The sequence below is a fragment of the Hemiscyllium ocellatum genome, chromosome 18 (assembly GCF_020745735.1).
Source record: "Hemiscyllium ocellatum isolate sHemOce1 chromosome 18, sHemOce1.pat.X.cur, whole genome shotgun sequence".
Classification (NCBI taxonomy): Eukaryota; Metazoa; Chordata; class Chondrichthyes; order Orectolobiformes; family Hemiscylliidae; genus Hemiscyllium; species Hemiscyllium ocellatum.
Window position 1 is genome coordinate 30,895,361 of NC_083418.1, and position 27,700 is coordinate 30,923,060.

The 27,700-nt window shown below is 39.6% G+C and overlaps 1 protein-coding gene across 1 annotated transcript; it reads right to left on the reverse strand.

Moving 5' to 3' along the window:
• uevld (UEV and lactate/malate dehyrogenase domains) lies at window positions 1-26,575 on the reverse strand. Its single transcript, XM_060838819.1, has 12 exons — window positions 26,296-26,575; window positions 26,054-26,138; window positions 20,922-20,987; window positions 16,824-16,987; window positions 16,009-16,144; window positions 13,368-13,486; window positions 9,180-9,285; window positions 8,378-8,548; window positions 7,785-7,955; window positions 6,524-6,617; window positions 2,963-3,086; window positions 1-1,250 (listed from the first exon to the last, which is right to left on the reverse strand). The coding sequence occupies exons 1-12, from the start codon at window positions 26,335-26,337 to the stop codon at window positions 1,086-1,088; spliced, it is 1,443 nt and encodes a 480-aa protein (XP_060694802.1). The 5' UTR covers window positions 26,338-26,575; the 3' UTR covers window positions 1-1,085.
• Between the last annotated feature and the right edge of the window lie 1,125 nt (window positions 26,576-27,700).

Below are 27,700 nucleotides of genomic sequence, written 5' to 3' on the forward strand. Positions count from 1 at the left end.
AACAAGTAGATCTTTTCATTTTATAAATAATAACATTGCCAGATAATACATTTAGATTAGATTAGATTACTTACAGTGTGGAAACAGGCCCTTTGGCCCAACAAGTCCACACGGACCCGCTGGAGTGCAGCCCACCCAGACCCATTCACATAACCTGCACATCTTTGGACTGTGGGAGGAAACTGGAGCACCTGGAGGAAACCCATGCAGACATGGGGAAAATGTGCAAACTCCACACAGTCAGTCGCCTGAGGCAGGAATTGAACCTGGGTCTCTGGCGCTGAGAGGCAGTAGTGCTAACCACTGCCACCGTGCAAACATTGTTTGAAAATCATCACAGTCTGAGAAATTAATATTTCCTACAACTATATTATTGAAACAAAATGCATTATAAAGTATTATAAATCTTGGTTATAAAATTATACTGTTGTTTTCACTTGTTATGGTTCTTGGAAGTCGCTGTGGATGTGAGAGGTGGGTGGTTCTACTCTGTTCTCTTCTATGGCTTCAGCTGTGGCATTACATATCAGTGACTTGCAATTTGAAACTTTAGAGATCTATCTGGATCACTCCGCTACACTTTGAGAACCAGCGATATACATGACATATAACTGTGGGATGGAAATTTTCATGCATTTACACTTCATCTTCATTATAAAAGTAGTGAATGACTGTGTTAATTGGTAATTGCATTGGTCTGGACATTTTTAATTCATGAAGATACCACAAAGAGCCACGGTTTGCACATACCAGTTATTCTGTGTAGTGTGATAGCACTGTTATTAATGAATGCTGATCAGAATGCTCTGAGAACTTCTTTCTATAGAACTTCCTTTTTTTAAAATTTAACATGCACCTGAACAGGCAGTGCTACTACAAAGCCAAGCTAATACATTTATGTTGAACTAGTTGGAAGACACCAGTGGTTATATACAGAACGTGACTACATATAAATCAAGGTGTACAGCTGCCAGTCACAGGACTTGGACGTTCTGGATAGAAACAGGGCAATGTTAAATGCTGGAAGTTGATTGTAGGTTCCTCAGCTTTGCCGTCTGTCACTTACAATTGTTCCAATCAGCAACTTAAATTTTTAGCTGCTGAAGTAAGCTTTGAAGGGTTGCTGCACTGCTCCGCAGCTTTGCTTCCTCATCCTCAGATAGCATTGGTGTTGTTACATTCACCACTCCAGCCATGGTCAATATGCATGGTAGGCTGAGGAATACTTCAGCACTGATTTCATACCTGTCCTGTAGGAAAAACATAAATTGGGTTAGTTCTCATAGACACAGAGCACGGCTAGGCTAAACGATGAGAGAAAGGAAACTATCTTTTTCTCTTGGATTCACGTATTCTTACTCAACACTCCCACATTTTAAAACTAGGTCAGCCTGAAACCATTCACCAGTCTCGAGGAGATATTGGTTTCAAACAACTTCAACTACAGAACCAGAATACATTAAGTTAGCTGTTGCACCATTGACCTGTTTGTTCTGCAGGATAAATTTGCTTACATTGAAACCTGGAATGAGATTCACCCGATTGATGTTCTCATACATTAGCTCACCTAGTCCAGGATTTGATTGCTTCTTGAATATCTTTGACTTTACCATATTATTTGGTGCAATGTTCCAAACATCAAATGAAAACATACTTTCTAATAATGAAACATGGGAACAGCCATTTAACCCCTCCAGACTATTCCACCATTGAACATTTAGATTAAGTCAGGATAGATATATTTATCTACCTCTACTTCATAACACTTATTACCCTTGGGTAACAAAAGATCTATCAATTCCAAATGAATTTAATTTTTGAATTTGGCTGAATTAAGGAAAGAGCTCCAAATTGACATACCAATGACAAAGTTTTTCCCGTTATCAACATTCAACAGCCTAATGTTAATTTTAAGTTGCAGCCCCTTGTTTTGGATTTATCCATTCTACAGGAAATTGTATAATTCTATTTATCTAGTATCACACCATTATCTTCCATACTCAACAAGTTAAGTCTAGGCAAACCATCCACATCATTCAACTTACTTAGCCTTGAAACTATTCAGAAGAATTTGTATCGTAGCCCCTGGCAAGGACAACATACCCTTGTTAGGAGAGTGAGGGCAATGAGCTTCCTGAAGTGTCTGCAGCTTTAGTGTTCTTGTGACAAATTCAGTTTATGTCTTCTAATGAACAAGAATTGGCTTCAATCCTAATTTTGGATGACCTCCATCTCAAGCCAGTTGCTAAACAAATTTCTAGATTATATAGTTAGACATGTTATAATTATTCCTTATACCTCATTCCTTTCACACTGTCACTGGTTCTCCAAACCCCTTCCAACAAATTTGGGGCATATATATTTCATGTGACTTGATGAGCAACACAAGCCTTCGTATTGTTACCACTCCATTGTCCTTGTTTTATTTGCCAACATTCAATAGTTTTCATTATTTCTCAACATTGTCTACTCATTGAAAATAGTGAGCCATCATTAATTCAAGTTCTTTCTATCTGTTCTGGGTATTTTTCACCTGGCATGTTACACGTTACATTTCTAAACATTATGATTAATCAGAATTTTTGTAGATCCAATCAGTGGAAAGGATTTAACTTCAGTGATAGTGCACATCGTCAACACTCATAGGTTTAAATTCATCGATGAAAAAGACACCAGAGGGCACCTAAACTATAACAAAACATCCATACATAATCAATCTATTAAAAAGATAAAATTAAATTCAAACATCATATTCTTTTCTTAATAAATGCAACCAATGTTCAAAACAATCCATCAGCCAGCTCAAGCATTACTTTTGCACATTGCTTGGTTGCTCTCCTAACCTCCTGGATGTGCACATAGACCACAGCAGGAAGTCAGAGCCGTCTTGACTGAGGAAATGCTGCAGTCATCCAGACACATTGTCATTTCACTGTGGGCCTGGAAATTAATGGAAACTCACCTTCATTAGGGTGGAAACGGAATGTGAACGTCCCAGATTTCTCAGGATCGTCTCAGTTATATCAGCCACAGATAGACCAACTGACCATGACCTCTGACCTTTCTCCTTTAACCCTTTAAAAACCCTGAAATAATAAACAAAAACGAATCTGAATCTACAAAAACAGGTGAATTGCTTTTGATAGTCTTCTTTCAAACTATTCAAAAGGATAATTTCCAGACTTGTCTGAATACCACAAAACCTCACAGGACATTTATGCTGGTGAAACTGAATTATGCAAACTAGAAGGTTCAAGTCTTAGATGGTTAGTTTTTGCTGAGCTATCTGATTCAGCCACTGCTGCAGTCCAAGCACAAGTCTGCTTCAGTTTTCTCAATTACAACAATGACGACACTTTAAAACCACAGTATGACTGTGAAGTGCTGAGACATCTTAAAGGCATAAAAGACACCATATAAAGGGAAGACCATTTTCATTTCTCAGTTTATGGAGGAAAAGGTTCCTTGAACTCCCAATCATAATCATGATAACTACTGGAAGATCATCAGTGAAATTATCACGAGGTCTAGATCAGACTCAGCTGCATTTTGTTTCCATTGCAATTCCCAATGGCTAGACTGATAAATGGAGAATAAACACATTACGTATTCAATTAATATCCCATGGAAACTTTTTATTCTTTTGTGGGATGTGGGCATCACTGACTAGCCAGCATTTATTACTCATCCCAAATTGCCCTTGAAAAAGTGGTAGTGAATTGCTTTCTCCAACCACTACAGTCCACGTGGTGTTGGTTGAATCACAGTGCCCTTAGGGAGGAAATTCCAGAATTTTGACCTGGTGATTTATTTCCAAGTCAGGATGCTGAATGTTTTGGAGGGGAACATGCATGTAGTGGTTGTCCTATTGATCTGTTGCCCTTGTCCTTCTAAATTGAAGTGGCCATGGAGTCATATAGCTCAGAAACCGATCTTTCAGTCCAACCAGTCCGAGCTGACAATAATCCCAAAATAAATTCGTCCCATTTTAGCCCATATCCCTCCAAACATTTCTTATTCATGGACTTATCTAAATATCTTTTACAAATTGTAACTGTACCCACGTCCATTAATTCTTCTGAAAGTTCATTCCACATACAAACCATTCTGTGAAGAAAATTGCCCTCATGTCGTTTTTGCATCTTTCTCCTCTCACCTTAAAAATGTGACCCCCTGTCTTGAACTCCCCCACCCTAGGGAAAGGACAGCTACCATTCACCTTATCTATAACCCTCATCCTCTGGATTGTTACTCTCCTAGGACAGATTTTCAGAGTCTCTGTGTTTTTACCTCCATCAGTGAGATGTGAACTGAAGGAGGGATCGAGCTTCTCAGTGAATGTCCCACTGAAAGTGTAGATTTGTGTCTTGTTCTCTGACTTATAAAAGGACACCTCCAACCCTCACAGTCCAGACAGATTTGACCTTTCCTCAGATTCACCCTCAGCTCTAAGATTTGCAGAGATTTTCCCCTGGCTGTCAATGGACTCCTCAGCCACACACACACATCTTGTTTCCTACGTCCACCTCCTAGGAATGTTTCCTAGATGTGAATCCCGCTGAGCCCAGGATACAGGGACAGCGATCAAATCTCTCTGGATTGTTGGGAAGTTGCTGCCATTCCTCAGTGTTCCTCACAGTGCTCAGGTCCTCTGACAGAAGGGCAGGATGGGCTGTGTTAGGTACAAGCTGACTGGAGCTTCACATCCACAAATTCTTTCACTCTGATACAATAAGAGGTCCTGGGTTTTAAAGGTGTTGCCTTTGGTGAATAATCCAGTGCATCTTGTAGATCGTACAAACTGGTGCTACCTGAACATCAGTGGTGGAGGGAGTAGTTATGGTGCCAATCAAGTGGCCTGCTTTGTCCTGTATGGTGTCAAAGTATCTCGGGCGTTGTTGGAGCTACATTCATCCAAGCAAAGGAGTGTTTCTTGTATATTGTAGTTGGTGGACAGGCTTTACAGAGTCAGGAAGCGAGTTACTCAATACAGTATTCCTAGCCTGTGACTTGCTCTTGTAGCTACCACATTTAAATGGCAAGTGCCATTGAATGTCTGGTCAATGGTAACCCCAGTGTGTTCATTGTGGGGGCTTTCCATGATAGTAATATCATTGAATGTCATGGGGCAGTGGTTAGATTAACTGTGGTGATGGTCATAGCCAGGCATTTGTGTGGCACAAATGTTATTTTCCACATGTCCACCCAAGCCTAGATATTGCTGCATTTGAACATGGACTGCCTCAGTACCTGAGTAATTGCAAAAGGTGCTGAACATGGTGCAATCATTGGTGAACATCTCCACTTCTGACTTATGGAACAAAGAACAATACAGCACAGGATCAGGCTCTTTGGCCTCCAAGAATGCACGGACACATTTTGCCCTTCCATTCCAAAACTGTCTTCACTTAAAGGATTTGTATTTCCCTATTCCCTTCCTATTCATGTATTTGTCCAGGTGCTTCTTGAATGCTACTATTGCGTCTGCTTTCACAATCTCCTCTGGCAGTGTTTCCGGGTACTCAGCACCCTTGGCATGAAAAATTTGCCTCACACATCTCTTAAACCTCCCCCATCGCACCTTGAACCTGTGTCCCCCATTAATTGATCCCTCCACCCTGGGAAAAAGTCTCAATTTCCACTCTATCCACGCCATTCACAAACTTCTTTCAGGTCACCCCTCAACCTCCTGCGTTCCAGTGAAAACAAACCCAGTCTATTCAGTTTTGAAAGGGCAGCTCTTTTCTCTCCTTACAGATGCTGCCAGACCTGCTGAGATTTTCCAACACTTTCTCTTTTGGTTTCAGTCTTTTCAACCTTTCTTCATAGGTCATGTTGCTGTTGTACAAGACATTGGTTTGGCCACTTTTGGAATATTGCATGCAATTCTAGCCTCCATCCCTTATAAACCAATGCCTTCTCTAGAGTTCTGGACTCCCCCACCCCATGGAAAAGACTTTCTCTATTTATCCTATCCATGCTCCTCATGATTTTATAAACCTCTATAAAGTCACCCCTCAGCCTCCGACACTCCAGGGAAAACAGCCCTAGCCTATTCATCCTCTTCCTATAGCTCAAATCCACCAACCCTGGCAACATCCTTGTAAATCTTTTCTGAACCCTTTCAAGATTCACAGCATTCTTCCGATAGGAAGGACTCCAGAACTGCACACAATATTCCAAAAGTGGCCTAACTAAAGTCCTGTATAGCCACAACGTGACCACCCAATTCCTATACTCAATACTCCAACCAATAAAGGAAAGCATACAAAATGCCTTCTTCACTGTCCTATCTACCTGCAACTCCACTTTCAAGGAGCTATGACTCCAAGGTCTCTTTGTTCAGTAATACTCCAGAGGAACTTACCACTCAGTGTATAACGTGGTGGAGTACTGATTCATCAGCAGGAAGGAGGAGTGAGAGAAGAGAATGAAATTGAAAGGAGGAGTTAAAGGAGACGGAAATATTTCCCTGAAATAGTCTGAATTTCTACAAAGCTTCTGAATTACTTAGTCTTCCTACCTGTATGCCAACTGCTTATGGTTGTCATGGTCTGTAATTATGTCTGGGCTCCTATTTCGCCCACCACCCACCTCAGGGCGCTGCCACACGGCCACTGAAAAACAAATTTAAAAATCCAAAGTGTTAGCACAGTGTTGAGGATTTAAAAAAATTTGCTAACAGATGTGGGACTCACTGAGTAGATTAGCAATTATTATCCATCTTAATTGCTCTTCTCCAATTAGCTTTAAGATTAGGTCACTTCTGGATCTGTTATTGAATATTCTATTATTTTGCATCATAACATCAAATCAAACATTTCAATGTACAATAAAAGCCCAGCAGGTCTGGCAGCATTCCACAGATGCTACAAGGTCGGCTGAGTTTCTCCAGCATTCTGAGTTTGTTTCAGATTTCCAGCATTTTGCTTTTATGAAAAAAAGCTTGCAGTTCTTTCAGTTGAAATATGGGACACATGCTCAAGTGGGCCTAAAAATCAAAGTAATTGCTGCCCCTTTAATTTTCACAGAAAAGGTTCAACACTTTTGATCGAGGGAGAGAAAGGCAGCATCTGGAACTGAATTCTCAAGGAACATCAGAGCAAAAAATTCACTGGAAGCACAATGAATGATACTTTGCGTCAATAACTTATCATTAGTATCAACAATTGTGACAAGATCACCTGCCATTCTGTTTAAGACATAAAAGTTCATCTGGGTATATAATATCAATCTGGGTCAATTGTAATCCAGATTTCAAAAGGAGACTGGACAGTGCCAAAATCAAGGTAAAAGTCCAACTTTCATATTTCTATAGCTGCCCCAACAGGTGCAGTCATAGTTTGGCTTACTTATGAACATTTTATTCTACCTCAATCATAAAAGTACATGGATTGTAGCAACAATTACTGTGTCTGTTCATGAAGTACTACTAAGGCACAGTCTTTCTTAGATATTCTGAACAAGTAATCAGCAGCTCGAGCACCTCTTCTCTATTAATAATACACTATCAGGCAGTAACTTCACCCACATTACTTGAAGCATCAACTAAACAATTTTTTGGATTGTACATTTGGAGGAACCAGTCTGTTATTTTTATCAGATTCTGATCAGAACTTACTTGTTCTTTCATTCCACGTCATTGACAGCAATTCATTGCACTGCAGAGAATGCAAAGCAACAGCAGAAGGATTGGACGCAGTGATCAAAGTAGTGTTTTATTTCATCTTGCTACATCAGATCAAGGTGTACAGAGAGAACTAAATTGATTTGCAACATAATACCTTCATTGTCTCCATGTTCACCAATGATCCAGGCCTCCTTCTCAACGGATGATTTTAAGTATTTTCCCAGGATGGACTGGAAGCGTTGAGTATTCAAGTTACAGCCAGTCCCAATCACGCGGTGTGAAGGAAACCCGCTTAGCTTCCAGCCTATGTACGTCATCACATCAACTACCAGATCAGAGAGCAAACATTACACACTGAGGCATACTAATACACTGTAACAAAATGACCTATAGTCACTTGGAGTGTTCGTAACCAGCAAACAACAGGTAATTTGAAAAATTTTGCCTTCTATTGGGCACTTTGGATTTGTACTCCCAATGCTGTTAAATTTTCCAAGCAACGACCACTCTTTGGAACTAATAAACAGCTTATATCTCATTCTCTATCAGAGACTTTATTCAAGATCCAGGAAAATACTAGAGGCTTTTAAATCGTTGTGACCAGCATACTTTCTCTAACCATCTCCTTAAATCTATACCTCTATATGAACTCCTGAAGTATATCCTACACTGAAGGACATTCCTACTGCTAATAAATCCATGTTGTATTTCCCTGTGAATAATCTATTACATTGATGGGTTGCGTACCTGGCTGGGAAGCAATGATGAGTACACAGTTGGGACTGTATCGCACTGTATTGGGAATGATCTTCCTGAACAGATCCACGTTGCTTTGTAATGCTTTCAAATAGGACTCCTCACCACCCCAGGTATTCGCCGTAACAATTACCACATTTGAACCTGCTGAATTTGAAAAATCTAGAAAAAAGAGAAGATAAAATGCAGACAGATCAGAGAACAGTTATTTATTCAAAGGTTTGCAAAAGGGAAAAAGCCAAAAATAAAAACAATGACTTTCTAATCTACAACCCAAGCATATTTTTGCTCTAAATCATGCTGTTGGGCTGGTGTGAAGACTCTGACACTATTGCTTTTGTTATTGAGGCCCCAAAAATAAGAATCAAAGATCATCAATTAATACTGCCAGTTATGTCCAGCCAGACCCCACCTATGCTGCCTTTTCTGTCTCTGCACAATTAGAATATTACATAATGCAAATGAACCCTCAAAAATAATGAATGTTCATAAAGCTCATTGCTGTTCTTTTCATCTTTCATGGGATGTGGGCATCGTGAGCTAGGCCTTGGGCTCTGGTTTATTAGTTCAATGACATTGCCATGAAGCTAGAGCCTCTCCTATTGCCATTGGCAATCTGTTTATTCACAGAAGGTTGAGTTTAGATACATGAGATTTTGTTTCAACTTCTTCTTTGAAGTAGAGATAAACCTCTGGTTGTCAGTCATGTTTAGACAAATGCATTGTTTATATTTGATTTTTTAAAAAGAGTTGAAGTTTATGTGCTGTATTTGTTCAGTCAGGTGACACAAACCATTGCTGATTTCGACTCTAGGCAGACTGAAAATCTCCATGTCCAGTGATCCACCTTTCATAGCATTTTCGGAGGTTGAAATGAGTGCCAATTTTTCTGCAGCTTCCTAGAGATAAATAAAAATACACATTATTTTATCTAATATTCTTTTTCCCCCAAATTCTTGCCTCTTCTAAATACAACTATTGAGTCTGATAACCCTATAGAATTGTTCAAGTTGATGGTTAAGTTTAGATACTGAGTTTAAGCTAACCGTTTGGCTTCCATGTTGGTGGAGACTGACATTTTACAGCCTTAACCCAGTTAATCACATTAATCCAGTAGCCAGTCAAGGTGAAACTGAGTTTATTTAATCCACTTCAAAATCAAAGTTACAATACAATTGTAATAACTGAATGAGACTTAAAATCATGAAGGGTTTTGATAGATATAAAGGCTCCCAATTCTGGGGAATCCAAAACACAGTCCTGAAGATGGGTTACTCTTGAAATGTCGACTTCTCCACCTCCTGACATTGCCTGGCTTGCTGTGTTCTTCCAGCCTCCTGCCTGTCTATTCTCAATTCCAGCATCTGTAGATTTTTTTGTCTCAAATCCAAAACTAAAGCCCATAAGAATAAAATAGTCACCAATAAATGAAAAATTTAATTCAGGAGGAATTTATTTACCCAAAGAGTGGGTTAAAATGTATCATTTGCAAACATATGGTGTAATTGAGGAAAATAGCATAAAACACAGTTAATAGGAAACTGAGGGAGAAAGGAACAAAAGACAACACGAAATATCTGATGAAGCTAAATGACAAAAAAAAAGATTCTTCACTATTAAGGGTACTAGAGATTGATGAAGAAGATGGAGTTCAGACAATGATCAGATAAGCCATGAAATTACTGAAAAGTAGAGCAGGCTTAAGGAGCTGAATAGTCTGCACTGATTCTAATTTGTATGTTCACATAAGTAATGTAGGGGGATGTTCATGGGGAACATAAATCCTAGATGACTCTACACTTGTATGTAACTTTATTTCACGACTTTATAACTGCCTTAAGATATTTGTGACAAAAATGTTCAAAGAATGGCACTTACCAATTTTTCACCGGAGAGATTTTTGAAATTAATGCCAATTTGGACAGTAGTAAATCAGCCAATAAGGGAAGTGCTAACCTTTACTTAGCATAATCAGGTACTTCATGGTATTGCCACCAGCATTTTAACAGGATACCTTCTCAATGGATGTTTCAGACTTGGTCTTGGTTATGCTTGTTGAGCTAGGGCTTGGTCTCATTTCTCCTGCTGTCTGCAGGCTTCCCCTAGTCTCACTCACTCATTCTTATCACACATTGATTTCAGCCATGATCTTATTAATTTCAGAACTTTAAGGTTGATTTTCAAAAATGATGGGCAAAACCACATTTTGTTTGTTTTTGTGTTTTGAGTTGATATAAGAGTTAATCACGATTTTAATAAACTGAAGAGGAAGGTGGATGCATCAAATAGAAACAATACAGCTCAGTTAGTCTAACTAATTTAGTTATTTGGTGACTTAAAGGCAAGTTATCTTGGCATTTCCCATCTCTGAAATCTCCTGCAAACATTCAATGTCTGTTGTGCTTTAGTTCTGGCACATTGCACTTTAATCACTCCACCACTGGTAGCAGTGTTTCCAGCTGTTGGTCCCATGCGCTGGAATGCCCCCTTAAACCCCTATGTTTTTCTATCATACTTTTAAATTTTCCTAAAAACCTACTTCTCTACCAAATTTTTATAAAAACTTAAGAACTAGGAGCAGGAGTAGGCCATCTGGCCCTTCAAACCATCTCCGCCATTCAATAAGATCATGGCTGATCTTTTCATGGCCTCAGCTCCACTTAGCCACCTTCTCACTATAACCTTCATGTCCTTTACTGTTTAAAAAATTATCTATCTTAGCTTTGAAAGCATTTACTAAAGAAACCTCAACCCCTACACTGGGCAGGGAATTCCACAGATTCACAACCCTCTATGTGAAGAAGTTCCTCCTCAATTCAGATCTAAATCTGCTCCCCGTAATTTTATGGCTTTGCCCGCTTGTCCTAGCTTTATCTGCCAGTGGAAACATCCTCTCTACTTCTATCATATCTATTCCCTTCATAAATTTTATATGTTGCTATATGAGCCCCCCTCATTCTTCTAAGTTCCAATGAATACAATTCCAGTCTACTCAGTCTCTCCTCATAAGCCAAAACCCTCAAATCTGGCATCAACCTAGTGAATCTTCTCTACACCCCTTCTAGTGTCAGTACATCCTTTCTCCAGTAAGGAGACCTACATTGCACTCAAGCCTCCAGGTGTGGCCTCACCAGCACCCTGTACAGCTCAAACATAACCTCCTTGCTTTTAAACTCAATCCCTTTAGCAATGCAGGACAAAATTCCATCCACCTTCTTAATTACCTGTTGCACCTGCAGACCAACCTTCTGTGATTCATGCACAAGGACACAGAGATCTCGCTGCACAGCAGCATTCTGCAAGTTTTTACCATTCAAATAATAGTCCTTTTTACTGTTATTCCAACAAAATGGATGACTCCACATTTATTAACATTGTACTCCATCTGCCAGACCTTTGCCCACTCACTTAAACAATCTATGCCCTTTTGCAAAGTTTCATAGTCCTCTGCACACTTTTCTGTACCAGACATCTTAGTGTCATTCACAAACTTTGAGACACTACACATGGTTCTCAACACCAACTCATCTATGTAAATTGTGAATAATTGCGGTCCCAACATTGATCCCTGAGGCACAGCACTAGCTACTGATTGCCAACCAGAAAAGAGCTGATTTTTTTCCGACTCTTTGCTTCCTATTAGTTAAACAATTCTCTATCCATGTTAATACATTTACTCATCTGTCCGAATGTCTCTTTCAATGGTTTGGCATAAAATTTGCACTGTTAATACCCATGAAGCAACTACTAACTGATTTGCGTAATTGTACCTCCAAATTCCTCTGCTTCTCTATTGCACTTGGACACTAATTCCTGAGAAGTGCATGGCATCCTTGTTCTTAATCAAAAAAAAGTAATTGCTTTACATTTATCCAGATTGAGGTTAGAAATTTGCAAATCACATTGCCACATTTCAAGTCTATTAACATGTCCCTGTATTTTGTTGCACTCTCCTTCTGTATTAACTACGAAGTACACTTCACTCCATTTGTTGTTGTGTGCATAGTTTTAAATTGTACTTCCAGCTCCCAAGTCCAAACTGTTTATGTAAATGCTGATTAGAACGAACCCTAATGGAAAGCCATTTTCCAATTTTTGACAGACTGAGTAAACAGCTTTAATTTCTAACCCCACTGTTTTCTGCTTTATGGTCAGCTTGCTATCCATCTGATACTTATTGTCTGATACTACAAGTGCAGTTATGAGTTTACTATGCAGTACCTGATCAAAGGCCTTTTGGAAATTTTCATTTTTCACGATTTATTTTCCATTTCTTCAGAGAATTCAATAAAATTCATATTGATCACTCCATTATATGTTAAGTTCTAGATTTCTAAGATTATATGAGTGAAGTTTCTATTATCTTTCCCAGGACTAAATTCAAGGTAACTGGACTTGTTCTATCCTCCTTTTTAAACATAAGGAATAAACTCACAAGCTATCAGTCCCCTGGCAGTATTATACAAATTCATAAGAAAAGTAGAGTTATGAGATATTGTTTCAATTTATTTTCTAACCTTACTTTATTAGGAATAGCTGTAATTCTTCTGGATCTTCTCTAAGTTGGTTAGTTCATCAATTCTCTGCTCCCCTACCATCTTTCTACCGTTAGTACCTTTCTAACATTTTCAATTTCTTCTCTCGTCCCATTCTCACATTGTTTTGATATGAACCTGGAGGGTTACAAAGTAGTTATAATATTTATTCAAACTTTCTTCATTAGTGCCTCCAATTTAGCCTTCAGTGGCCCTATCTCTACTCTCTTTTTTTTTAACGTAATATTTCACTGTTTATTTTTATCTGCCCTTTATTGTTTCTCTTTGCCTTCCTTATCACTTTATCAAAATTCATTCCTACAACATCTTATATTCAGACCATAAATGTTTCAATGCTGTTAGTATTATCCAGTAAGAAAGACAGCTTAAATTCAATCTTGGGCAAACAATGTCGAGACATTGATATATTAGGTTAACTGCTTTACCTTTGCTAAGATGCTCATAGCACATGCCATTCCCAAATCACCATCACCAAGCACAGTAACTTTGCTGAAATGTTGCTCTCCAGCCTCCAGCTTTGACCGAAGACTGATGTCAGACAGACCTGTCAGACAAAACCACATCAGAGTTTCATTCTCACATTATGGTTTCTTAAAAACAGCAATTTTAAACATTTGCTCATTTTCTCTATTTAATCCCTTCTTTGTTGAAAATACTGAATTCCATGGAGATAAAAGTTTCGCAACTACTAGTAACCAAGTAACCAGTTCTCATGTCAAAGCAGATGATACTGAAGTAGATCTGATGAGCCATGTTGGCCAGCCTGGAGCTTCGCTGTTGGTTAGGGATTACACCTATATCGGCAAATCAAAACTATGATTCAGAAGTCCTATTTCCATACTTGTGAGCTGGACCTTTGTCATACAAAATCACCACCTGTGTTTTATTTAATACTGGGTGCTTTGAAAGATGGTCTGGTCCTTCGTAGCATTATATTCCATGCTCATATCATGGACTGTTATATTAATTCCTGAATTTAAAAAAGGAGGATGGAACAAGTTCAGGGAACGATAGACCAATTGTGGTAGAGCTGGTAACATCTTCATACTACTTCAGTCAGTCTGCTTATTGATCCCATACATTCCCTTTAAAACAATCATCCACACTGCAAAATTTTCACTTGCAAGGTCCTTATCACCTTTGGCCTCAGCTCTCTGGTTGTCTTCTTGCAGTCCTTACGCAGCCTCTTTATTCAGTGATTCTTTATCTTTCGTGACTTCAACAACATTGAACCATTTCCCTATGCCATTAACTTTTCCAAACCATATCCTTACACAACCTCTTAACAAATATAAACTTTCTTAAACACACCATGCATCTTTATTTCATTATCCCACTTTTAAAGTCAGGATTTCTTGTAGGGTACTTTTTGACTAGATCATCTTTACCATTCCTAGCTCCTTATGAACTTCTACACATTTATTCCTAAAATAAAGTACCATCCAGCCCCTCAATAAAAATGTTTGTAAATCTCAAAATCCTTGCCTTTGGTCTATTATAGAGACTTTCAAGCCATGAAAGTTTCTCCAGATATTTCTGACTGGCCAGTTGTCTGTCTTTGGGGACAGCCTCAGTTCTTCTATTGAGCCACATCCATGACTTGCATTTCTTGTTAATCAGAAATGGACACAAAGGCATGTGGTCCAAACTAAACTTTGTATGCTTGGGATTGTCCCAATTTGTAGTCACTAACTCAGCATTCTATTAGCTTTATAAACTGCAGTTTTACAGCAAATGGGCATTATACTTCCATAAATTGCATTCAGTTAACCCTCAGTAGTTCAGGGAACATTCATATCAGCAACTTGTTTTCCCTTTGTTCAGTAATTCACAACTGTCCAAGTTAAATTTCATCTGCTCACATAATTTCATATCTTGAAGCCTGCATTGTCTGACAGTATCTCCATTTTGTTTCTAAATCCAAAGCTATTAATACAAATTAGAAACAGTAAAGGCCCAAAAACTAATCCCTGGGGTAATTCCACATAGTTCTGCTAACAAACACATGCCACCTCCTACTTTTCTTAAGCAACGTTGAGGGCCAAAGGGTCCGTACTGTGCTGTAATATTCTATGTCTATTTTCAGTTTTTCACTGAATTGCCTCAGCTTTAAGTTTTAATTGTTTTTCATCCTTTACTTTATCAATTTTTCCTATACATCAGGATGCAACACATCATTTTTTGTTCATAGTCTACTTAGCAAGGCACTTCCTCAAAAAAAAATCAAGGATGTTGGATACTGGGGTTCACATTGACTATTGCTTATCGGGTTATCATTCAGGTAATCCTGAAAAGGTCACAGGTAAGCCTTACGCGGTGTATCTTGATGTGTAGAAAACTAACACTCTTTCATCCTCTACTTTGCAAAGTTAAGATTAAAACTGTGAGAACTCAGGTTGAACAACAGGAATAGATAAGAAATTGACTCAAGAATATTAAGTAGAAGGATTAATGAAGTGACAAGTAATACCCCATGATTAGCTCTGTATTTGGACCCATACAGTTTAGGGAAGGCATCCGGCTCATATCCTTCCTAGTGAACACTTGTCAGGAAGCAAATTAGCTATCTTACATTGATCTTCATTTTCAACTGAGTTCACACCTTTTAGACTTTGCCACTCCTCTATGGCTGTCTTCTTACTGTTAGAATAATGAAAGAAATTCTACTGGTTATAACTCTGATGCGTGTAGGTGAAAGTAGGAACTAGATCCAGTCTTTACTTGGAGTGAAAGATACTCCTAACTCGGCTCACATCCTAGGTCGTTAAATGTCTCTTTATGTTTGCTCAGGTAACCAATGTCCTTCTATAAAAATGCATCAATTAATAGATAACACCACTGTTAGCTCTGTTCTTTTCCAAATTTCTTTGACGCTCTGAACATTTAAAAAGATGCCTGGAAGACAACAGAATGAAAGTATCCACAAATTTGAAAGGAGACTGCATAAATTTATTTTTGAAAGAAATGACTGAACATTGTAAGTGTTGTGACTGGGCCAATGATATACATGGTTATATCATTTGGTTCTAAATACTTTAATGCCAGAGTAAAATAAAATTTACAAACCTGAAGAAATATCAGCCAAGTAGGTATTGAGCTCTGTCAGGGACATTCCATCAGTGGAAGGCTTTGCATATAAAGGTGGCACTTCCTCGAACTTTGTGATCATTTCATGTAACAAACCAACTACATTTGTTTTTGGCTATAGAATTTTTTTTAAAAAAAATCAATAAAAACATAGTTTTAGAGAAAAGTTGCCTAACTTATGTCTCTTCTTCACATTATATCATGTATTTAATACAGTGGAAGCAACTGAAAAATAACCTGGTCACTGAGAAAACAGGACCAATCTGTTTGCTACCAACTAATTTTCAGTCTGATGTTGGTAGGTGGGAGCTATGATAGGGTTGCATGATTTGCCATTTCATGTTCTACCTTAATGGGTAAAATCTTGAACAGGACAGTTAGGTTCAGGTTCTTCTCACTGTGACGCTACAGTATCAAACAGGACCTTGCCTAATCCAAGGCACTGCTTAGGTTTTCCTCAGAGGGCAAGCCTTCAGAATGAGTGCATAAGTACAACTGCTGATGATTAGCTTGTACAAATTTCCCAGAGCCCACAATCAACACTAAATGCCATTAGTGCAGTCCTGCACCTGTCTCTCAAACCAAATGACACACAAACCAAATGTACTCCTGCATCATGGGTCTCTGTATGCTCAACTGTTCCCCACACTAAGCCACATGGAGTACTATATTGCCAGACTGAAGACTAGTGCTATATATCCTTGCCACTACAGCCCTGTGACTGACACTGTTCATGTGCCAAAGTTTCCCAGTTTTACTTCATTATAATGTTGCCACTGTCTCAGATTTCTTACATGACTCCAGTGTTGTAGGTATGGTAAATAAATGCGTCCTTGCAAATCTACATGCTTGCCCTCACGAATAATCATGTTTGAGGTTGGTTGCAGGAAGCACAAAGGTGGACCAAAAGGATGAGAGTCAAGAATCCATATTCGAATAGGAATATTATAGGATGATCCTGGATAATATAGCAAAGAAAAACACATTTTAAAGTTACTTCAGTACATAAAGTGTCCATAGATTTATAAAGTTTGTTTGTATTTGTTCAAAGGATTTTCTTAACAGTCAAAACTATGCTGAGGAATGGAAACCAAACTAGAAAATCAATAAATCTAGATTCTGCCATTTCTAATACAGGCAAACATCACAATCACAGGAAGCTGTAACAAGTTGAGACACAGAATCTGTTAGTAATCCAAAGTCAATTTAAGATAAATAACATTTATAAATCATTCTACTTCAAAAGCACATGAAAAAAGGTTGCAGCTGAATCATGCAGTTTAACAGAAAGATCTACCAATTCAGGGTCAGAATCTAATAACCACTTTTTAAAAAAAGTGAGGAGTCAGATTTTATTCAACTTCCAGAGATAAACGTTTGGCCACTTTTGTGGGTCTGAAGATGGGGAATGGAAGTTTTCCATCTGGAAATCCTCCTGGCCTAGTTCCCTTCTCTACAATTTTTAAGGGAGAGGAGAAAGTTTTAAAAAGAACATGAAGGGCAACATTTTTTTTTGGTAACACAGAGTATAATTCATGTGTGGAATGATCTGCCAGAAGAAGTGATAGATGCAATAAAAAGACATTTGGATAAGTACATGAATAGGAAAGGTTTGGAGGGATATGGACCAAAAGCAGGCAGTTGGGACTAGTTTAGTTTGGGAATATGGTTGGCGTGGACTAGTTGGATCGAAGGGTCTGTTTCTATGCTGTATAAATGTCAAATTGTTTGTAGACCCTGTACAATCCAGAGTATAGGCTGGAGTGCTGATGTTGTTATTCACTAACCCCTAATAACTGAACTAAACCAGTCAGATTCATGTCTACAAGACTAATAGCATGTCTTTTGTTAACAAAGTCCTGCAATCAAAGTGGCCTCCTTTAACTTACTGGAGAAGATTATCTACATAATCAGTTCCACGTAAGATGATAATTGTCATCATGTGAAATTATGTTGTACCAAAATACCTACAACAGAGGGCATGATTTGGAGATGCCAGTATTGGACTGGGGTGTACAAAGTTAAAAATCACACAACACCAGGTTATAGTCCAACAAGTTTAAAAAAGCAGACTTATGAGATGACAGGAATGTTGGGAAGAAAGAAACAACTGGTGTTCTTATTTCAAGACTAGGCTGCTGCTGCATGTACCTTTTCTGAACATATGAACAGACAAATTAAAAGCAGGGATAGACCAGTCAGTCCCTCAAGAGTGTTCCACCATTCAATAAGATCGTGGCTGTATATCACTCAAAATTCATGTCTCTTCCTGGTAATCTTTCTTCTGCTCACTTATCAAGGATCTATCCACTCCTTGTTTTTAAAAAGATCAAGGGAGGTAGACAAAAGGTGGGGAAGATGCTTGAGTCTATTATCAAGGAAGAAATAGCAAGGAATCTAGGTAGAAATTGTCCAATTGGGAAGACGCAGCATGGGTTCATGAATGGCATTTGGAATTCAATGAAGACGTTATGAACACGGTGGACCACGGGTACCCAGTAGATGTGGTGTATCTAGATTTCCAACAGGCATTCGACAAGGTGCCCCCACACAAAAGGCTGCTGCATTAGACAAAGATGCAAGACGTTGCAGGCAATGTATTAGCATGCACGGAAGATTGGTTAACCAGCAGCAAGCAATGAATGGGAATAAATGAGTGTTATTCTGCTTGGCAATCAGTGACTAGTGGTATACCTCAGGGATCACTGCTGGGACCGCAATTATTCACAATTTACATTGATGATTTGGAGCTGGGAACCACGTGTTGCGTATCAAAGTTTGTGGATATCAGCAAGATGAGTGGTAAAGCAAAGTGTGCAGAGAACTGTGAAACTTTGCAAACGGGCATAGATAGTTTAAGTGAGTGGGCAAAGGTCAGGCAGATGGAGTACAATTTTAATAAATGTGAATGCTCCAGTACTCCAAGCCCAATCATCTCCAACTACTTAAATTAGATTAGATTACTTACAGTGTGGAAACAGGCCGTTCGGCCCAACAAGTCCACACCGAACCGCCTAAGCGCAACCCACCCAGACCCATTCCCCTACATTTACCCCTGCCCCAACACCATGGGCAATTTAGCAATTCACCTAACCTACACATTTTTGGACTGTGGGAGGAAACCGGAGCACCCGGAGGGTGCCCATGCAGACAAGGGGAGAATGTGCAAACTCCACACAGTCAGTCCCCCAAGGCTGGAATTGAACCCGGGTCTCTGGCGCTGTGAGGCAGCAGTGCTAACCACGTGCCGCCCACAATGACGTTTCCTCCAACTTAAGACTAGAAGCAAAGGTATTTCTGGTTGATTGTACAACATTCAGGACCAAATTACGTCTCCTAAGATATGTTCATAACCCAATAAATCTGGACGACATCCAGACTTGGACTAATAAGTGTCAAGTAATAATTATTCCATTCTAAGTACCAGTTAATGACCATTTCCGTATAATAATCAACATCTCTTGACCATAGATGCTATTGCCATCACTAAATATTCCATTATCAATATCCTGGGGAGCTTATCATTGATCAGAAACTGAACCAGAACTGCTGTGCAAAAAACGCCAGGGGATGGCACTAGGTAAATTGCTCATTCACTGGCACAATTGGGAAAATGGCCTCCTTTTCTGCTGTAACCATTCTGTGAATTCCAGCCAAGTAAATTTCAGAAGATTTTGTGTCTATATAATGTAGACATGGCATCACAAGCAATCAGAATTTCTGCACAAAATATGTGGCATAATCCAAATTCTCACTGACTGGAAAAAGACTTCTCACATTGAACTTGACTAAGGAAGTGAACCCTTAAGTAAAATTCTGAAAAAAACATGTGATACATTACATAGTCATCTCTCACATTGTAATAGTGAAACATTTTACGGTAGGTGGATGTACTGGCAAGGTTGGCATTTATCACCCATTCCTAACTACACCGAGTGGCTTGCTAAGTTGTTTCAGACTGCAATTAAGAGTGACTGTGGTGGGTGACTTACTGGTGCTGGTTAATAAATAGAGAAAATACCACAGGTGATTTGGTGATGGAATAAAAGTGTCCAGTTGTGTATAACAGCACTTCCTAACACACAAAAAAAACTTGAAAAGTGACTGTGGGTCTGAAATAAGTCATTCACCAGATCCAATAAGGATGGCAAATTTTCTCCCTTAAAAGTCATTGGTAAACCAAAGGGGCCTTTATATCAATATTACACAAACAAAAAGGACACAAACCCACTTTAGGCTGCAGGATAAATCCAAATCACACAACAATGCTTTGGCTTTGTGATAAAATGGTTACAATCTCAATTCAAAATATTGTCATTAAATATTTGTTCTTCACGAACATGTGATGTACCTCTCCCTTTTGAAATTTCTTCTGAATGTAATTTTTGCGAGGTATGGTTCATGGGATCAGCAGTCTCTCTAACACTGCTACCATCAACTCACTCTCACAGCACCTTGCCCAGGTGGTTACTGCGTTAGGACTTCAATAATACTACGACAGCAATGTGAAATGTTCATTCTGAATCTATATATGGAAGATCAGCTAGTGGTAAATATTATCTTAATCCAAATTTGGGCTTTGAAGAGAACATTTTAAGCAGTAGAATACTGGTTCAATCCAAGTTTGTCACCAAAGATTGGAGAAATATAATGAATGGAATTAGAATGTTAAAAATCATTGCTAATGAACCGCTTAAAGTATGTCTGTTTGAAGTACATTCTTATTTTTCAGCACATAGCACTATATATCTAGTAACAATACTGGATTCTTCAACTGATAGGATAAGGCTTACCTTCATAGCAAAAAGAATTATCCTGCACTGACAGACTGAGGCTTACTTTGATATCTAATGGGAATTGTTCTCACCTCTAACATGAGGAGAAGAGTTTACCTTGATATCTAACAGGAATGGTACCAGTTAAATTCAGCAGATCTTTCTGGGAGCCATCGCTGAAAGCTGTAATTAAATAGAAAACGTTTTTAGTCCATTCAGCTGCTGGAATCTGATGGGATTGGTGTATTGAGTGAAGAGTTGTTTGCGCTTCTATGGCTACTTATTCATAAAATATTTTAAAGAGACTCAATGCCTTGGCCACAGCCTTCTGTGGAAATGAGTTCCACAGATTTACCACCTTCTGGCTGAAGAAAATCCTCATCTCAATTCTAAAGGGTCACTCCTTCACTCATGTCCCCAGGTCAGAGTCTGTAATACTAGTGGAAACATCTTCCCTACATCCACTCTACCCAGACCTCTCAGCATTCTATAAGTTTTAGTGAGGTATTCCCTATCCTTCTAAACTCCATTGAATACAAACCCAGAGTTCTCAACCACTCCTTGTATAATAAGCTCTCATCCCTGGGATAATTCTTGTAAACCTTGTCTGCACCCTCTCCCACACCAGCACATCTTTCCTTAGATATAGGGCTTAAAACTGTTCACAATATTCCAAACATAGTCTGACCACATCATTATATAGCCTCAGAAATACATCTCTGCTCTTGTATTCTACCCCTCTTGAAATGAATGGCAACATTGCATATGCTTTTCTAAGTGCCAAATGAACCTGCATGTTAACCTTAAGAGAATCCTGAACTAGGACTCCCAAGTCCCTTCTGCTTCAGATTTCCAAAGCCTTTCCCCATTTATAAAATAGTCTCCACCTCTATTCTTTCTACCTACTGTTCCTATACTTTCACACATTGTAACCCATCTGCTACTCCTTTGCTCACTCTCTTAGCCTTGCAGCTTTCCCATTTGCTCAATTCTACCTGTCCCTCCACTTATCTTTGTTGCTAAGTTTGCAGATCAGACCATGCCCTCAGTTCCTTCATTCAGATGGGTAATGTATAATGTGAATAGCTGTGGTCCCAACACTGATCCCTGCAGAATTCCACCAGTCATCGGTTGCCAAGCTGAAAAGACACCTTTATCCTTATTCTCTGCCAGTCAACCAATTCTCTATCCATGCCAGTTTCTTCTCCTAATGCTATGGGCTCTTATATTACTTTGCAGCTTCCTTTTTAAACGCCTTCCAGAAATCTCAATATATCACGTCCATTGGCTCTCGTTTGTCCAATATGCTCATTTCCACCTCAAAAAATTCTAATAGATTTGTCAGACATAACTGCCCCTTGATGAAGGTGTACTGACTCAACCTTATTTTACCATGCACTTCCAAGTGTTCCTCAATCTCACCCTTAACAATGGACTCTAGAATCTAACCAAAAACGGGTGTCAGGCTAATCAACCTATAATTTCATGTCTTTTGTCTCCCTTCCTTCTTATAAAGGGGTGTTACAGGATGCATTTTTCAGTTCCCATGGACCCTCCCTGACTCCAGTGATTCCTGAAAGATCACTACCAATGCCTCCAAAATCTCCTCAGCCATCTCTTTCAGAACTGTGGGGTTTAGTTCATCTGGTCTGGGTGACTTAGCCACCTTCAGACTTTTTAGTCTCCCCTTCTCCGGACCTTCTCACTACACTCATCTCTGCCCCCTGACTTTCTTCTGATGTGCCACTGGTGTCTTCTACCTTGAAGTCTGATACAATGTGGGAGATGATGGCCTAGGGTATTATTGTTAGACTATTAATCCAAAGACATGGATAATTCCCAAGGATCCAGGTTTGAATTCCTGAGCTTTCCCACACTCTGTCCTATAACCTGTTCAGGAAACTTTAATAATCTCTGCTGAGCCCTCCCAGCAGCCTTTGACTTTTTCCATCATTTTCCATGTAATTGAACTCACCCCCTACTATTTAGTTTAAAGCCCTATCCACAGTTAAGTCTTTTGCCAAGACTCTGGTCTCAGCATGATTTAGGTGGATCCCATCCCATCACAACAGTTCCCTCCTTCCTCAGAATTGATGCTAATGTCCCATGAATTTGAACCTGTATCTCCCACACCAATCTTTGAGCCCAACATTTACCTCTTTAAATCTTGTTCACCCTGAGCCAATTAGCTCGTGGCTCAGGTACTAATCCAAAGATTATTACTCTTTCATGACTTATTACGTCTGTCTTTTAATTGAGCCCCTAGCTGCTCATATTCTCTCAGCAGAATCCCTCACCCCAAACCTTGAATGCCTCCCTCTAGTATGATGTTATGGTCAGTTTGCTCATCCTCCCTACAACCCTGCTCTCATCTACACAGAGAGTAAGAATCTCAAAGCTGTCAGATAGCTCAAGGGCCGAGGCTCCTTCAGCACTACCTCCTGGATCTCTCTACCTGCCTTGCTGGTAGTCACACCCTCCTGTCCCTGACCACCGAGTGAATTTGAGGCCATCTAAGGGGTGTGATTGCCTCCTGAAACACAGGTCCAGGTAACTCTCCCCTTTCTGATGTGTCGCAGTGTTCAAAGCTTAGACTCCCGCTCATCTGAGCTCGAGTTCCTTTAGCAATCAACACTTACCACAGATGGGGTCACTACAAATCACAATGGGGTTCACCAGCTTCCACATCATGTCGATACAACACATCGCCTATTGTGGCATTTTCTTCCCCACATCTCACTTAAATTCTATAATTCAGAATAACTTGAGCTGCCAGTCCTGTCTCTGCTTCAACCACATCTCCATATCAGCAATGATGTCACACCCCATGACTTAATCAACAGACTCAACTCTTATGCCTTATTCAGAAAACCTCTTACATTAAAATAAATACCATCCAACCTTGCCATGCCCCTGTGCCTTAACTGATTACATTCACACTGCTTTCCAGATTGACTCAATTCTTCTTCTATATTCATTTGTGCATCATCGTTTGTGTATCTCCACTTCATATCTCATTCCACTGCCAAATTAGTTAAAACCCCCACACACCCACAGTTGAGAAAACACCAAAGTAAAATGCAAGTCTTATTCTTATTGGACATCCACACACACGTATTTTTTCCAGCAGAGATCAGGAGAGAAGAACCTAATCTAATTTTTTCTCTTTTCTTTACCAGTGGCATGGACCTCAGCACTTACCAGCTAACTCTGCATAAACTGATCCACAGGCGTAAAATATAATTTGCTTCCATTTCATTCTCCTAATTCTCATCCACATTGTCCCTCAGCAACACTACCCGAAAGTACAGATTTAATTTCCACATGGACACTACTGACACACATCTCCACCTCACCTCCATTGTTGCCAAATTATCTAACATACGCTACTGAAATTTCTTCCAATTACATATTGCATAGACTGGAGACATTGCTTTGGGCCCCTTCTCAAAACTCCATTCCCCAAATTTTGATTCCATCTATCTTCCCAGGCAACTTGGTCAACTTGGGTTTGTTCATAAACTTGATGTCACATTTGATCTCAGGAGGAGCTTCCAAAATCATTTGTGCCTTCATTAAGACTACTTATCTCCACCTCCATAGCATCACCCAACTTTGTCCATCCATGAAATCACTTGCTGCTGAAGTCCTCGTTCATGAGTTTGGTAACTTGACTATTCCAATGCATTACTGGTTGGTCTCCTATCTTCTGTAAATTTTACGTTGTTCAAACCTCTGGTGCAGTTTTAGCTCAAATATCCTGTTCCCTCTGTACAACTGTGATTGCTGACTCACAATGGATCCCAAACAAATAACATACTGACTTTAAAAATTCTTGTCTTTTCTTACAAACTGCTTCATAACTTTGCTCCTTTTGATCTCTAACCTCCTCCAGACCATAATCCTCAAAGAGAGCCTGGGAGGGTAGCAGAAATAGGCAACTTCTTTAAAAATTTTAAAAATGTATGTGGGTGTGCATTTGAAATGTCATATCATTCAAAGTTATGGGTTAAATGCTGGAAAGTAGGGTCAGTGTAGGTAAATTGTTGCAGACTTGATAAACCGAAGGACCTCTTCGATGTTAAACAAAAACTGAAAGAACTGCGGATGCTGGAAATCAGAAATAAAACAGACATTTCTGGCAAAAGCTCAGCAGTTCTGGCAGCATCTGTAGAGAGAAATCAGAGTTAATGGTTGGGGCCCAGTAATCCTTCTGGAGAACAACTGACCCAAAACATTAACTTTGATTTGTCTCTACAGATGCTGCCGGACCTGCTGAGCTTTTCCAGCAAATTCTATTTTGTTTCTGACTTCTTCAGCGCTGTATGATTCTATAACTCTATACAGGGCTCAGCTAGCTAGACGGCTGGTTTGCAGTGCACAGTAACACCAACAGCATGCTCAATTTGCACACTGGTTGAGGTTGCCATGAAAGACTCTCCTTCTCAAATTCCCCCCTCTCCTGAGTTGTGGTAACCCTCACATTAAACCACACCTTTTGTCTCTCTCTAATGAAAGAAGAGTCCTATGGTCCAGCAGGACAATAGCAACTCTTTAAAAAATGACAATATCTGTTCTCAGATTCTAGCTATTTGTAATCCCTCATTTAAATTACTGCACAACTGGTATCTACGCCCAAAGGTCTGGAAATCCTCCCACTTCACCTCACCCCTATGTTGGATTTGTTCTTTAGACCCCTTAAAATTGACCTCTTTACAGAGTCATAGAGATGTACAGCACAGAAATAGACCCTTCAGTCCAACTTGTCTATGCTGACCAGATATCCCAACCCAATCGAGTCACACCTGCCAGCACCCAGTCCATATCCCTCCAAACCCTTCCTATTCATATACTGACCCAGACGCTTGTTAAATGTTGCAATTGTACTAGCCTCCACCACTTACTCTGGCAGCTCATTCCATACATGTACCACACTTTGACCAAGCTTATGATCTGATCTAACATCTAATCTGTGGCTGTCATTTTGTGTCACACATTTCGGTGTCACACTCCTGTGAAGTGCTTTGGGTGTTAAAACCATTATATGGCTAATGATATGTACACCACTACTGGTTTGTTACTCTCTAACCTACTGCTTGGAGTTAATGTTGGGCTGCCCTGCTAATATTACCTCCGAATCACACTGATCACATCCTTCAAATTCGTCACACAGGCACAACACTGTCATGTTTAATTATAGATGGCTATGCAATCCACCTTTTTTGAGGAATTTGATTTGAAAAGCTTACTGTATGTGTCCATTGACGATTTAAGTTCAGGAAATACTTTATGCACATTCTTCAGCTCTTCTATGGTTAGATCCCGAAATTTATACTGAAAAGAAAACACAAGATGAGACCAGTAAAGATGAAATTTTATCTACCCAATATTTCTCCCCCATCGTATTTCAATTTATTTAATAGGTACCTCCTATTTTCCTTCGCCCCTCAATAGTTATCATCTCTCCCCTCTTCACCCCACCGTATCTCACCTTGCTTAGCTGTTTTATCAGCGCTTTTTCATTAAACTCCATTTCTTAACAGAGTATTGCAATCTTTCGCTTCCCCGGTTACCACTTCCGCTTCCAACTCCTCAAACAAATAATGTGAGCGGGGACTGGAATCTTGCGTGAGGCGTGCCTGGTGGAGATGGGCGGCTCTATCAGTGTCAGAGTGAAACGAAATGTTTCCTTAAGCTCGTGCTTGAACTGTGTGGCTGTGAGTCAGCAGCACTGCTCCGTTACGGGTCTGGTAACAGAAAGCAGGGTGAACATTATAAAGTGAATATTGTCAATAACATTGACCGACTTTAGTAAACATCATAATATTTCTATCTGCGCGACCTTCGCTCTGAGACGGTTAGTGTCACTAACACCCTGTAAATAAGTAAATATAAAAAAGACGTTATCTCTTCATTCTTGTGAATAAAGTTGAGCAGTATGATTTAATCACTAAACAATTCCGCTCTCCTGTTCGTGGGGATGGATGCAAGCAGCAGGAAAAGATTGGGCCAAGGGCACGCATTCCCCAATAACAATTTCCAGGGCATGTGATGACTTTCCGTCAGCAAATGTTTTCCTTAGTGTCAGTTTCAACTCCATTATTTGTAGAGTATCCTTTTGACCCCCGATTAAGTTAAATTTTGGTGGAACGTTTTGGTTTCCAATATGGTCAAATGCTGCTTTAATGTCATGCAGTAGTTAACTTTAGAGGGTGGGACTGAGCTAGCCCCTCCCCCTCAGGCGCAGAGACTACTGCTAATAGACCCCGATTTTCTAAGTTTGCATCGTTTGTTCTTATTCATCCCTATTTCTGATAGGGGTGAATAAGAACAAACAATGCAAACTTTCCAGGACAGTTTTAATTGTCTCTTCTGTTAAGATTTGCTAACTCACCACAGACAGGGGAATTAAAGGTGGTACATTCGAGCCCATGGAGGTCAGTTCCAGGGACGACCAGGTATCCGCAGAATTGTTTTCCGCGGTTATCAGTTACCCGCGGTCCAAACATATTATAGGGAACATTCCAGGAAGTTGCAGGGAAGGTACATTTCCCATTGAAATGAATAGGTTCGCTCCAACCAGCGGTTTTGGGCTTCTACTTCAGGTCCTGGAACGTATTCCCCGCGGGAGGAGAGGGGTTAATGTACAACAAACATTGTTTCATATTTTCTGTGGATGTGGTCATCACTGCTAATGCCAGCATTCATTGCTCATCCATAAATGCCCTTTGAAATATGGCAATCAGTTGCCTTCCGGAACCCCTCCAATCCATGAAGTCAAATTACTCTCGCAATGCTCTTATGGTATTCCAAGAATTTCAAGGATTCAGGTCAATGAAGGAACAATGGTAGGATGGCGCGGGGAGACAACAGGTATGCAACTCGCAGGCAAAGTT

Bases quoted from the DNA above. Each gene is read 5' to 3' on its own strand.
- uevld (XM_060838819.1), bottom strand. From the start codon at position 26,337: ATGGAGTTTAATGAAAAAGCGCTGATAAAACAGCTAAGCAAG. The intron at 26,139-26,295 runs GTGAGATACGGT...TTTTCTTTTCAG, and splicing joins TGATAAAACAGCTAAGCAAG to TATAAATTTCGGGATCTAAC. The intron at 9,286-13,367 runs GTAAAGCAGTTA...ATTTATCTCTAG, and splicing joins CTATGAGCATCTTAGCAAAG to GAAGCTGCAGAAAAATTGGC.